This window comes from Primulina tabacum, chromosome 7 (assembly GCF_025594145.1).
Source record: "Primulina tabacum isolate GXHZ01 chromosome 7, ASM2559414v2, whole genome shotgun sequence".
NCBI lineage: Eukaryota > Viridiplantae > Streptophyta > Magnoliopsida > Lamiales > Gesneriaceae > Primulina > Primulina tabacum.
Genome location: NC_134556.1, coordinates 33,267,256 through 33,282,735, shown reverse-complemented (window position 1 = coordinate 33,282,735; position 15,480 = coordinate 33,267,256). Strand labels below are relative to the sequence as shown.

At 35.2% G+C, this 15,480-nt stretch overlaps 1 protein-coding gene across 6 annotated transcripts; it reads right to left on the bottom strand.

Moving 5' to 3' along the window:
* Window positions 1–448: 448 nt before the first annotated feature.
* Window positions 449–8,832, bottom strand: LOC142551331 (cyclin-T1-5-like). 6 transcript variants are annotated; one of them, XR_012821562.1, is made up of 8 exons: window positions 8,634–8,832; window positions 7,262–7,913; window positions 6,497–6,578; window positions 6,178–6,312; window positions 5,153–5,328; window positions 1,983–4,822; window positions 1,582–1,727; window positions 449–834 (listed from the first exon to the last, which is right to left on the bottom strand). XR_012821562.1 is itself a non-coding variant. In XM_075660509.1 (8 exons), exons 3-8 carry the CDS (start codon window positions 7,906–7,908, stop codon window positions 803–805), a joined length of 1,218 nt encoding a protein of 405 aa, XP_075516624.1. In that variant the 5' UTR covers window positions 7,909–7,913; window positions 8,140–8,284; window positions 8,634–8,788; the 3' UTR covers window positions 449–802. The 6 variants fall into 6 exon arrangements, 4 of the variants coding, with proteins under 4 accessions (XP_075516624.1, XP_075516623.1, XP_075516628.1 ...); XM_075660509.1 differs by lacking the exon at window positions 1,983–4,822 and adding an exon at window positions 8,140–8,284 and having other exon boundaries at window positions 8,634–8,788; XR_012821561.1 differs by having other exon boundaries at window positions 1,582–4,822.
* Between the last annotated feature and the right edge of the window lie 6,648 nt (window positions 8,833–15,480).

Below are 15,480 nucleotides of genomic sequence, written 5' to 3'. Positions count from 1 at the left end.
TAAATTGTCAAAATGTATCTCTGCCTCTTAACCTTTCTAGTTCTACAAGCTTGTCTCCATCACAAAATATCTATGTATCATATTTTTTATCCACTTGTTAATTCACAAGACATACTTACATTTTTTTATCAGCTCCCGAGGTATGTTATCTCCTTTCAATAAGAATTAACATTAATTTACACCATTCAATATACCCCAATCAAGTATAAAAACTAATAAATTATTTTTACGACAAGGGCCAAGGAGCACAAGTTGAGCAACAATGCTAATGCTGCAAATTGGAATGTTATAATATATGGGGGTATTCTATATCTTCACACATCTCACACGATTGTTCGAGATTGAAGGTTGTGCATGAAATGACTGGTAAACCCATGATGCACAAAGAGATGGTTAGACAAAGAGGAAACATTAAGGATATCCGAAGGGACGACACAAACCAGGAAGCTTAAAGGTGAAGGAGAATAAAAAGATACAAAGTGTTTGTGTAATCTAACCAATATTTTACCAACTCCCATGAAAATCAACATTCAATGTTCAAATATATTATATCTCCCCGATCAAGTTGGTCGTGGAAATTACTCCTAAACACCTCGCCACAAACAACGGGAGGTTTGTAACATTTTACTGAACTTAGGTTCTCACCCAAAAAAAAAAAGCCAGAAAAACAATTTCTTGAATCCCAAAATGGTTTAGAGTCGGTAAAATGACAAATGTCAAATGGTATGGAGCAACTCGCCGTGCTAATGACACAGGCAACTACATTAACTGCTGCTTCTCACAATGTACTTCACTTGATATTCTATAAGAGTTCCATCAACTGATAAGCAACATCTGCAACAAAGAACCTCAATGTGTAAGAGTCGAAAACCAGATATCTAAAAGAAAGGGCATAGAGAAATTTAAACAAATGAGCCAAGTATTCAGAATATATAATCATTGGGTATTCTTTCCTGTAACCTTTCGTCTCCGCTGAGACCAGACGACATATTTTGATGATTATTTTAGCAGGAAGCAAATGTTGAGGAGCATAAGTGGTCATACAAATCGAACTAGAGACAAGCATACTAGATAAAAGTACGGGAAGAGGCAATTGATAGACCATGCATTCAATATGGTATAGTTATAATTTTAGAGACACATATGACTGAGATAAGTATAGAAGATTCAAGCTGGAATATAGAGAAGCTAAAATTAACTTTTAAACATAGATTCAGTGATTGGCAATCACTCTAATTCCAAACAAAATTTGGTAGTTGAGACAAAAGATAGATGTAGCTGGTGTGAATTACTTTAACAATAAGGCTTATACAGATGACGACAACAAAATGGAACTGAAACAAAGACAAAAAAAATAGTTTAATCTTATCAAATGACTATAATATACCCATGAAACTTCCTCACACCAGGAATCCTATAAAGCTACCCCATCGTTAAAGCCAGTTTTCTTTTGTTTGCCTAAGTTACAGTTTTTCAGTTTGCCTAAGTTACAGAGCAGCGGATATTTGCTAGAAATACATCAAGTAAACAAGTTTAAAATAGATGGAAGCAAAATCAGATGCAAGCATTAAACCTCTTTACCTTTGAGTACAGATGGTGATGTACGGAATTCCTCCCAAACATTGTGGCAGGAGGCAAGATTCATATTTAAAAACTTGGCAGCAAGATATGCAGCACCAGCAGCAATCTGGTGAGGTTTAAACTGAAGCCACAGTGAGCTTCGAAGCCTGCAAAAAACAAAATACCACGTCAAAACAAATCCCCAGCGAATGGAAGAATTAAAAAGAACAATCATTCCCATATCTAGATAAGAGGACTAATGAATAAAACAAACCATCTGGAGCAATGATAACAATTGAACTGAAATTGTCGCCCTAGCTGATGAACATATTCACAATCAACAAAGTAGAAGTGCGAGAAGACATTAAAGAGAAATTCCATTTCTAAAAAGCCAATAGTGAACCAAAGCAGCATTCCCTTACCAACTAAAAAATCAGCAACAGAGTCGGAAAAATCCAAGATTCTTCTGCAGACAGTTGATTGAGTATCTTAAATTAGAAAACATGTCACACCATCTACAGAACTATCAACTCCTGTTCCACCTCTGCAGCTTTGTTATACTGACACATACTGATTTGGCATACAAGAGCAGCACCATATGCTGCAGGAAGCTAAAACTCCCTCGCCATGACCAAAATCTCCACAAATTTTAATGGAGGAAGGAACGAACAATGCGACCTTAAATGGCCTTTGTGTATTGAAAAAATTGTTCAAACAGAATTACCGCACAGCTTTGAGACATAAAATACAGATTCGATGAACTAATATATGATCAAGAATAAATTAGGCGGCAAACATGCAGATGGTACTATAAATATGTCAAGTTTTATTTAAACGTCAGGTAGGGATACGTCAATTGAATTGAAATTCCTTCATTGATCGAAATGAATGGATCATGCAATAGCATTTACCTATATATTTTAGGTGGGAAAATATAATTAGTTAGTTGAATTTTGATTTTGAAATATTTCTGAAATAGAAAACAACGAAGGACATGATAACTTGTATAATGAAAGGAAAAAAAATATCTCTATGCTTCCTGAGAAAAGAAGGATGAGAGCTATTTGGACAAGAATGTAGTATGCACATCTCAATAGTCCAATGGAAGCATGTATAGTTAAAATATTGAAGTTCCTTGGATGCCCAAATCAATAGAATTGCAAGAAACAAACTTCAAATCATGGGTCCAAAAATCATGAATCCAATACTGAGTTCATATGATAACTATTACCAAGAAAATCTTATTTATAGATTTGTTAAAAATAAATAATAATCAGCGATAGAAGTACATAAAATACTTTGGAGAATTTTCACACATCCATATCTATTGGGACAAGAAAAAACCAACACTACCAAAATATGTAACAGCATATGCTGGATATAGACCAAGTCTAATCTAAAACAAATAAATGACACAATAAAAAAAATTAGCATAGAAATTTTCCCGATATTAGACAATACCTCAGATGCTACCTTTTTTCAACTAATCTATGAAAACATATCTATCACAGCGTGAAACCACAAGTAACAAGCCATGATTATCATAGATTCTTTAACTTCAAAAAAAATCCTCGTGAGAAAGAAGGCTTGATCACGACTCAATCACATTTGTCATTCAGTCCATAACCCTTAATCTGTGCACTACATCATAACAATTGGTCAGCTTCTCGAATGCCTGAACAACCTATTTCTGAGCATAGTTAATAATTCCCCTGTGGACCATACATCAAGCAATTTTCATGATAGCATCACTCATCTCACAATCTTTATGGAGTAACCACCAAAGTTAGTGCATCCAGAAATCGGAATCCTTTCCAGTTAAAATTTCTAGCTAGGCCATAACCATGTGGCAATGGTAGATAACCAAATAAAGTTTATGTTCTATGACAAGGTTAAAAAGTAAGCAAATACACATTTTCCTCAACGGACCAAACTGAAGGGAGTCATGCAGTAAAACAGCACTAGTCACATAGAAAACTACATATGATACTAATCCATACAATGTGTTACCAATACCTAAAAATAAAAGCCTACCACTATACAGAAATACCTTCGGAAGATTCTATAAAACTACTCCTTTCACTGGCAAAGCGAGGGTAAAAATACTACAAGATAAAAAATATATACCTTTATTACTGTCAAAAACATTTTGTTATTCTTTTTAACCGTATTTTACTTATCCATTTTTGACATATTCTCTTTTATCTGGGAGGGGGTAGCACAGGCAACATCCCAACCAAACATGATTTCTTGCTATAACTTTCAAGTATCTATCTGAATCATACACAATTGTGATGATAGAAACCAAAAGAAAGATATGAAATTTACAAAACCAAACCCAATGACAACAGAAAATAAAAATCATTGCCTTGAACTTCAAGAAGATGCTTGCTGTCAACAGCAAAAGCTGTGAAAAGTGCCTATTTCCCCCACCTTAATTTTTTACCAGTTTCATATGATAAAAATTGAAATTCGACAAATCCTGGATTCTTATTCTTTGACACGGTAGATAAACTGCGAAAAAAAAAATAATGATTAATTGGTATACTGCCTGCCATACTGGGTTTCTGGGTATAGGCGCATTTCGCGTGGACACAAGCTTCTCCCCAGTGCATAAATCAGAAGAACTTTCGGTTGGAATCCAAGATAGATAGGGTATAAGCTTTACCAAGTTTTTGCACAAACTACGAGCTTATCATCATAAAAAAATCCAATTTCATTATAAAAATTTGGAAGATGAAATATGAGGTCAGTAGAAGGTTTAATTAACAACAAGATTCTTCAAAAGGATTTAAAAACCAGGCCTTCTTTGTGCAGGAGGTTTGAATGTGGAGGAGCAGTGTTAATTTAATCTCAGAATTTTTCAAAATCATTTCTAGAATGCGAGGAAGAAAATTTTTGTTCAGTAACCATGGATAGCCCACGGAACTATAAGCAACAATGGGAAATTATGCACAAATTTCTTCAGAAATTCATCAACCTGTTTGTAGGTATCCTACATGGTTTCCAGTGAAAATAGGCAAAGGCATATACCGTACAACTAATTCCATAAGACAAATATCAGAATGTCAAATGGCCAATTAGTTGACTCATCCATGAACTGTCTTCTATAGCTGATGCGCATGTATCATAAGTGTGTCATCAAGGAAAAAGCAGTCACTATCCCTAGTTCAACTTCAGATGGAAAAAAACATTTCATGAACAGCACATGAACCTCCAGCTACTAATATCATAAGGTCAGCATGCTAATCCTTTACAGACCCTGCAATTATATGGCAATCCAAAACATCAATATCACACCCTAAAAATTTACAAAGTTGAGAAGAAATACAACACCATTTTAACAGGCAACTCGATAAATAAAAAATAACACTAATTCAGAGTTATCCCGCCTCAAATGACTGGACCAATGGGTTCCTTTTACAAAATCCAGGTTTCCAAATCTCGAGTACATATGGCAGTTGAAACACGGCATGGTAGCTAAATCCTATAAGTTTGAAGCTGAAGAGCCATGATTTAACACAAATATTATTCAAATGATAATCAATGAATCAGCACCAATATGGAAAAACAATGGATGTGGTACACTTACCCTTCACCGACCAAACAAAACGCCAGATTCACCAGCATTGATTGTGAAAAGCCCAACTTTTGAAGTGTGGAGGTAAGTGATTCATATGGATGCTGCACGTTTAGTTCAAAATTTAAGGTTGTCAATATCAAATGCTCGGCCTCGGTTATCCTTTCACGATACTGCTCGAACCAATCCTATAGACAGCAAAGGATGTACATATCAACAATGTGACTCATAATCTGAGTTTATGAAATAATAAACATCAAATTAAAATTAGAAAAATAAAAATTAACAAAATTCTCAAAGGTCAGCATGGCAAATGTATATGGACATGAAGTCTGCACAAGGAAAGTATAACCTCTGTTTGACAAACAAAACCTGCAAAGTCATACTGATTATTATTAAGTTTGACTTCAGTAAAACTTCCGTGCTAACAAATTGTCATTTCATCAAAAATGATCTTACTGTAACAGATTTGTTTATCATTTCCTGCTCGATCGCTCAAGAGCTCCTCAGAACATGAACATAACGAGCAATTTACCCCAAAATCTACATGATATTTTAGCAATTGTTTCAATGAATGATAGCTCTACTTTTCTACAAGTGAATTCTGAAAGGCCAGGTAATTGAACACATCATAGATTATTCTCCCATTATAATGCATAGGACTAGATTTTAATACACATGGAAAAGAATAGTGTAACCTAAGCTGCCTATGCAAGCTTCACAAGATCTCGTTTTAGACCGAATTCCTTGAAAATGGGTTCACAAGAACTGACTCGAGCAATTGAATCTGGGGCCAATATTTTTAAAATTAGGTCATATTGAATTCAATCTCAGACCCTAGCGCATTAGCATGTATGGCAGGAGCCGGGAAAATATTTCCAGTTTCTAGAACCATCAACATTAGGGTAACGACCATAAAAAACAACAAGCATTTTAAGTGATTTTATAAAGTGAAAATGGCATTGCCAGGTTGCCTCAAAATGGTCGATTAGCAGACACTTAAAGCAAAAATGAGGGAGACAGGAAAGGTTACTCACAATTGGGAGCATATATGAAAGAAGAAAGAAATCCTGATTGTGGAAGATTTCGCATGATGCTCTTAGCACGTCGTTGAGAGAGCGAGGCGTTTCCTCAGACTTCGAGGCAAGGAAGAGCACAGATGTAGCAATCAACTGCAACATTTACATATTAGTGACTTAGATTTACAATGACATGCCAACAATTTCAACAAATGCTAGAAAATAAGAATAATCTCTTTGAATCATGCAAGATCTTATCATCGGCCGGTTTGAACATGGTTCATTCGATTTCAAAAGAAACATGTTAGATTCAAATAGAAAAGATAGAAAAACTCACGAATCTATCATGAGAGGCATGAGAGCGGCGAACAAAAAACCGATGACACAGAATCATAGCAGTTCCAATCGTGGTTTGAGGGCTGCAAAAACACAAAATTATCAGTTCTTAAAACCAATGTTTCATAACCGGACCGATGATCAAACCGGTATACCTTAAAAAAAACGGCACAACTGGTCGGACCGGTTTAACCGGATGGTCGGAGCGGAGTACTGTTATATTATAAAATATTAATATAATATAATGAATAATATATTTTAAATTTTAAAACCTAAAAGATATATAGAAATAGACAAAAAATATATATTTACCAAAGTTTAAAAACTAAACTATATACATATATTCAAAATACCAATTATACTTGTATATTTTTTAAAAACAAAAAAAAAGATTAAATAAAAAATAGTGCTATTAAAATAATATTTTTAACGAAGTCCAAATTCAAAATAATCATGTGTATATATAATCAAATATTAAATTTAAGGTTTTAAAATAAGAAAATTATTTTCCAAAAAAAATCGAAAATCGGTTGAACCAGTTTGACCGCTAGAACGGGTTTTGAGTGTTTTCCGGACCGGACCGGACCTGTGACCGGTTCTCGGTCGAACCGGCCAATCCGATCCGATCCGATTTTGAGAACACTCCTTAAAACAATGATTTTCAAACCAGAATATTCAATACAGTGATAAGATAAATCCTATAGTTGCACACTGAAGAATCTTTTAGCAGACAACATGAAATTATCAAGCATGCTGAGAGACTTACAGATCAAGCCGAGCTCCAAGATTCTGAAGGAAATCACAATATGAGTATCGCAGATGTGCCTCCTGTACAACATCAATACCATCTTTTCTTGAGGGAGAGCACCTCTCTATCTCATCTTTTGACATAAGAACGAGTTCTTCATCCTCAAGCTTTGATCTATCTCGTTTAGATGTAGAAGAAGAATAAACACTGACACCATCATGTCTATTAGCAGCAATGACAGTTGAACTGTCATCAAATACTGGACGAGTATTGCGGTCAGTAAAAGGGTACTCAAACGGTGCATATTCACACTGATTCGTATTATTTACAATATGATTTTCATATTGATTTTGTTCCTGATAAGGTCTACCAGTGCTTTTACAAGGGAAAGTTGAGATCTTTCTTCTTTTTGAAGAAGGTGCAGCATCAGGCCAAGCACACCTATAATTAGGTCCATCCAGCCTAATATTGAGAGAGTAATCATGGGAATAATTATAATTCCTCGTATAGAAATTGGCATTGTATGCATGACTATCGTTGTTATGGTCGTAGTTAGAAGCACCAGCAATTTCCCTAGTGTTCATGGTGTGGTTTACACCAATAGATGGCGTATAATAATTGTGAAAATGGCCACCTTGCTGCCTGACAGATTGAACAAGAGACATTATTCCTGTTGAATTCACAAAAGAATACTTAGTAATTTACAAACATAAGACGATGCTGCAAAACATAATAAATTTATATAAACAAAAAACTGATGTTCTCAGACAATATTATCATGAGCTAGGCACCCTAAAAAACCATTTAGCAACTACCAAAAAACCAAAAGATGCATTGGAATTTCCAAGATAACTTCACAAATTAAAGTTCAGCGCCTGACTAACATCATAACTCACCTTCAATCCTCCACTATTATGCCAGTGGTAGAATGTTTGTTATGGCTGGGACGAGAGGAGCTGTCAACTCCACTAGCGACCGCGCATTTATAAAGATAAATCCAAATAGTGAAATTCAGCAGTTCACGGAAAGGATATAATGGTACTACCGTCATATCACCAACAATAATTTCAAAACACAAGGAATCATGATTTCAATCCAACCGATCAAAAGAAAAAATTACATCGGATCTCACTAGCTCTTTGTCTAAAAGCAAGGGTTTTTACATGTCCATAAACATATCTGACAGTTTTTAATAAATTACTGAATGGATAATTTTAAAAACATCCGGCAGAAGGCATACGAAAGTCAGAAAACAAGCAAGCTATACAAATCGATACATAATGTTTCGTGATCATAAAGAAAACCTTCCGTGAATCGCGTATATACATATATACAAGGGCAAGAATAATTTATTCCACGTAAAATCAGGGGGAGAAGAGGATCTATTCACCTGAAGATCTAAGAACTCCGATCTCGCTGGAGAAGAACGCTCCTGGTAGAGAATTAAGGGAATTTTTTGACTAGCTAGCGTTCGTATGAGAAGTTAAGCAAAAGGACAAACGAGGGAATCAAGATTGTGTTCGGATGGAAGGGACCGATGACAAGTATTTGCAAGTGAACCACTTTATTTTGGAAGAATTTGAATGTACCCATGGAATGTAATAATAATTATATAAATTTATATTTAAAAATTTAAAATTAATAGATTAGATTATTAATCTAAAAGATTTTATTTGGAACAAAAAATTTGGATGAGAATTTTCAAATGAAATAATACATATAATAAATATTAAATATATATAATTTTTATCGAGTTCTCACTTATCAAAATACTTCTATTAGGTGGAGTTGGATTCTACATGAATCAAATATCAATGATATTCAAATGTCTTAGCTGAATTTTGGAAATTAATTAGACCTTAAAATTGTACTATAAAAACTATAGATTTCGATCTTTTTGAGCTCAAGTAACTCGATATTTTCACAAGTCAATATTGATCTTGAAACTAAATATTCAATCGACATCGAGCTTACAAAATTTAAAAAGATTCAAACTCGAGTAGTCTGATACTCGAGCTCGAATCAACTCGCTTGCATCCTTAATCTCACCTAATCAGGGTCCAGAATGAGAAACAAAGTGTGGGGACCCGGACGCGAATCAATTCTTAATCGTCATCAGGATCAATTTGCTAATCAAGTAATTAGGGTCATAATTTTTTTTTTTTTAATGCGGAAAGTAGTGAGATCAAACTAATATACAACTCAATATAAAATAAAGTACAAGTCCTGTACCGTCTACAAATCAGTAAAACTAAGGTTCAACATCTAATTATCAAGTGCCAAAACCCTATATACATCAAAGTCCGAAGTCTCCACTCTATCACGATCTCTCCTCACCTCCTGGACCCTGATCATGTCCCACCTGTTGTCATGTACACATACAAACAAGACAACAGCCGGATAATTCCGGTGAGAATATAATCCCAGTATAAATCAACGAAACATGCAATCATATAATAAACATAAAAGCATGGATAGATAACAGCAATATATATCAAAAGCTGAAACATAATCAATATCAAACTGTTGACAATGTTCGTGACTCCACGACTCAGACTAGACTCAATCCTAGTCTAGGGATCCCGGTTTCAGATGTGGGTATTCCTATATCGACCAACAGTAATAGAAAAGACTCCAGTTCTATCCACGTCGATATAACCAAACATCCAGTGTCCTGACCTAACCGTCATGGACTGTGGCCCTATCGCCAATATCCTATCTTGTGACACCGTGCAATGTGCCCGTGACGATCCCGCCACTATCAGGTACATCTGTCCCAAGATTTCTATACTATCTTGTGACATCGTGCAATGTGCCTGTGGCGATCCCGCCACTATCAGGCACTTCTGTCACAAGATTACTCGTCTAATATCTGCTATCTATAATTCAAGAGAACAAGTACATCAATCAAATCAATGCAAATATCAATGCAATAAAGTAAAGTATGTGATTTAGGGAAACTCAAGTCTGAACCGACTCAAGTCGATCTCTCAATACCACATTGACTTATACCTTTCGTTTGTAGTCTCGGTCTGCAGCAATATCAGTTCTGAACTCAAGACTGTCTCTGTAAATCTGAAACGACATATTGAGAATCATAATATCAATATTCCATTCTCAATTCAACACTGAATCTTATTAATCCGGATTTAATTCAAATCACAGCATAACGGCACAATCTCAGTATCCCCGTCAATACCACATCAACAGACATCAATTACAAATCATAACTCATATCCAATACAATTTGTAATCCATCCATAATCCAAATCTGTCCGATTTCAGATCAATATAATCAGAAAATCATAAAAATTCCATAATCAGTCCGTTTCTTAATCTGACTTCGATTCTATGATGTCTAACATGTCAAGAACATCATATATGAATTCCATTCAATTCTGACAACATCATAATTTCAAAACATATCAAAACGTAGTAAAACTTACGTCCAGTTGTAGCCTACGTCGACGATAGGAACACAGTACTGAAGTCGGATTTAAAATCGGACGGACGGATTTCTCACAAAAGGCGTAAGGATTTTTCACTCTTTTCCAGAAACCTTTTCTCGATTCCCTTGTTGCTGAATTGCGAAGGAAACGAATGGCTCAACATATATATATATATATATATATATATATATATATATATATATATATTGCATGTAATTGATACGTGCCTCCCTCAAAATTCATCCAAAGCCTCTCGCGCATGTGCGCGTATTGAGGTCGCGCATGTGCGCCCAATGCTCGGTCTCTCATTATGGCTTCCGCACAGCTCGCGCATATGCGCGCCTACTCTTCGCGCATATGCGCGAGACCTTCGGTCCTCGCACCAACAATTCCCACATAAAATCTTCTTTTGTGTCTCGGTTAGCCCCTCTCATAATCGTCTCGATTAAAATCAATAATCATAATTTAACACGATATTAAATCTCGGACATTACACAAAGTTTGAAACTTGTTCTTTTAATCAAAATCTCGCGATTTATTGAATAAAATCTTGCAATATAATGATAATAAATAAGTGATTGATATATAGATATACATTTAGCATTATACATTATATTATTGAAATATGAAATTGGTAATATTTATTGAGTAATGTTACAGGTACGACCAAATTTATACAACAATTCTTACAGCAACAAAAATTCAATAAAAAATTATATTTATGAAAATCTCACGATAAATTCAATACAAAATATCAAAAAATAATTAAAAAATCTCACGAAATAATCGCAAAATATCATGATATAATTATTGTATAATCGTTGTATCCGATATTTTAATTATACCTTTAACATTATTCATATTTATTCCCCCAATTTCTAATGGCCACAACATGAAAGGAGGAAAAGCTTCCGGTGAATTCGAACTCCACAAGAAACAAGAACCTTACTCAAAGTCTTGCACGAAAGAAGCATACGCGTCAAATCCATAGTGCAGCCTGTTTGGGCAAAGTACTTGAAATCCGAATCATCGGAGAATCTTTTTCAAATCTTACATTTTTTTGAAACCTATTCTAAAAAGATGATCATGAGATAACATTGATGATGAATCAAACTAATAAATCTTTCTTCCATATTGAAGTTTAAATGACTTAGTATGTTCTATACTGAAAGATATGAGTAGGTCTCTTGTGAGACGGTCTCGAATCTTTATCTGTGAGACGGTCTCGAATCTTTATCTGTGAGACGGATCAACCATGCCGATATTCACAATAAAAAGTAATACTCTTAGCATAAAAAGTAATATTTTTTCATGAATGACCCAAATAAGAGATCTGTATCACAAAATACGACCCGTGAGACCGTTTCACACAAATTTTTGCCAAAATTCAATTTTGCATATAATTATTCGAATTCATTATTTGATTAAACTTATGTATTAAAAATTGAATTTATTAGTTTGTATAAATTCGATACATAGACAATTTTTTAATAAAAAATTTTCTTTTAATAAAATAAATAAATAATAGAAAGTAAAAAAAAAAACACGAGCATTTGATATTAAATGAATAATACAACACGAACACAATATTAAATATTTGGAATACTATATTGTTCTCACAAATGCTCAATTAATGCATTTCGTAGTTCATAGTGAACATATCTTTTTTTTTTTAACGAACGAGAAATTCTTAAAATCTTGTATTTTCGTCATTACCTACCATTTCAACGTCTAGATCCGGGCTTCTATAACATCTTGAATTGGTGTATTGAGGTCACATTCATCTTCAACAAGCATGATGTACGTGATAATGCAAGCTTTCAAATCAAAGTATTAAAAAATTTATAATTAATATTTCAAACTTTAAAATAAAATTAATTTAATATTTATTTAAAATTTTATTTAATTGAAATACGAAAAAACTAAATCATTTAAGAATTTTTTTTTAAAAAAATAAAAATTAAGAAAGATTTGGAGTTGCTCATGGCACCACATTGGTGCAACACATTTCAGATGCCTTTACGGCTTTTGACGTGAGGTTTGCGGCATCTAGCTTAAATCCGGACAACACGAACCCGAAAATTTGGTTATTTAATTAGCCAATATTCATAGCGTAGGCTGACTGACACTAAAAAGAGAAGCTTTTTTCATAATAGGAAGGCCACTTTATATATACATGAGCTGAAATAAGAGGAATCACATTCGACTCAACTAGAGCTATTCTTTTTGTTGCATTGTGGATACGTATTAGGGGATGGCAGTATTAGCCACTACCTCTCAATTTTTAAAAGATTTTTACTTTATAAAATTAGGGGCGCCAGAATTTGAAAAGAGTGTAATTATGGGATAGAGATTGCAGGAGTGTGATAATTTTTTTTGTCGGTAGAGCGATCGAATCGTGATGGTTTGAGCTGTTGTACAATTTAAAATATTTGAATTGTATCATTACCACTAGCTAGAATTTTTGATAAAGCGGTAAGATATTGTTCTTAACATATATTAGTTTAATATAAGAAGCATCTTATTTTATTAAAAAAAATTAAAATTTATGGTTAATATTATTATCGTAAAACTTAAAACTTTATTAACAATAATATTTTCATCAATAGTTTTTTTTTTTAGTAAAACCTAGTTAATCAAAAGCGAAATAGAATTTTTTAATATATATATATATAAATCGGATTTAGAATGAAATGCGTTATGAATATATTCTTCACAGAAAAATAATTTTTTTCCCAGAATTTGTGTGTATAAATATTATGAATTATTACTAAAATATATCATGTTCACTGATACCCTCGGACCGAGGATGGGTCCGTCCCACTCTCGATAGCCCAGATAGTTAGTGGCCCAGTGTTCAAAAAGACCACGAGGTCAGATTCATGACAGCACAGCGTAAGGTCACCTCATCTTGATCTGAATCCTCTGGGAGGTCATCCCAGCCGACCTCCCTTATCCACAATCTCGTCGAATCAGAAGATGTGGCCGACCTCCCAAAAGTTTCCGAGCCGACCTCTCTTATCGTGGAATTGGGTCGATTGGAAGTGTTATTGTCGAGCTCCCGAGCCGAGCTCCATTAGGACCCATATTCTAGCCGGGCTCATACCCTAAAGAGCCTCTATACGGAATTTAGCGGGTAGCACATAGAAATCAAGCCCAAAAGAGTAATGCTCATTAAAGATCTAAGCAAATCATTAAAGATCTAACCAAATCTCGCACAAGATTCTGAGGATCTATATCTACCAAATCGAGACTCTCTCTTTCCCCTATAAATACCAGGTTTCATTCATTCATTCATTCATTCAGATATTCACATTCTCTCAGCACACACATTACTCTCTCAGTTTTCTGACTTGAATGTCGGAGGGGCTACGTCGGAACAACCTTCCGCCCCCTTCTAACGTTCCTGTTTGTGCTTCCAAATTTCGATTGTCCGATCTGAGCTTCCCAAGTGAATATCCGACCTCCCAGCTACCATCCCAAATTTCAGCACATCAATTGGCGCCGTTTGTGAGAAATACTGAGCAAAGACGTAGACATGTGAGAATGCAAAAGAAAATTGGGTGGAAGAGCTCCCAAGCGTGATGTGGTCGTACATTACCACTCCAAAAATTGGCACCGGGGCAACATCTTTCAGCTTGATTTATGGAAATGAAGCAGTCTTTCCAGCAGATATCTGTGAAGAGATCTCCCAAGTAACGTTTTATGATTAGCAAAACGATGAGAGACGGGCGGCAGACCTAGACCTAGTTGAAGAAAAGAGAGAAGCCACAACCATCAGGATGAAAGCTTACAAAAGATGCATAGCCAGGTCCTACAATCGAAGGGTCATTCAGAGGAGCTTTCAAGTTGGGGACCTTGTTTGGAAGAAGATTCAAGATGTGGCTGTTGGAAAGTGGGATCCGAGACGGGAGTGGCCATTCAAGGTGGTAGAGAAACTCAGTTCAGGCGTCTGCTATCTGGAAGAACTGGCGGGGAGGAAGTTGAAGCGGCCATGAAATACTTATCACCACCGGAAGTATTATGCTTAGCCGTTATAGCTTTAGGCTCATTTCTTTTGTTAATTAACTTTATTGCAAGAACATCATACTTTGGTTTTATGTCAAGTTATATTTGATTATACTTACAAAATTGTACATTTTTATCAGAGAGTATAGCAGATAAAGGGTTTCACCTGACCTCAGCTCAGGACCCTGATTACGTCAGACCTCACATCGCCTTGGTTACGCAAAGTTTATAAGGGTTTTCACCCCAGTTCAGTTCAGAAGCTTCAGAGCTCACCTCATCTTGGTTATGCCAAGTTAATAAAGGTTTTCACCACATCTCAGTTCAGGAGCTTCGGAGCTCACCTCATCTTGGTTACGCAAGTTTATAAAGGTACCCCACCACAGTTCAAGAGCTTCAGAGCTCACCTCATCTTGGTTACGCCAAGTTAATAAGGGTTTTCACTCCACCTCAGTTCAGGAGCTTCAGAGCTCACCTCATCTTGGTTACGCCAAGTTAATACGAGTTTCCACCCTATCTCAGTTCAGGAGCTTCAGAGCTCACCTCATCTTGGTGACGTCAAGTTTATAAGGGTTTTTATCCCAACTCAGTTCAGGAGCTTCAGAGCTCACCTCATCTTGGTTATGTCAAGCTTAAAAGGGTTTTCACCCGTTCTTAGTTCAGGAGCTTCAGAGCTCATCTCATCTTGGTTACGCCAAGCTTATAAAGGTTTTCACTCCATCTCAGTTCAGGAGTTTCAGAGCTCATCTCATTTTGGTTACGCCATGTTAATAAGGGTTTTAA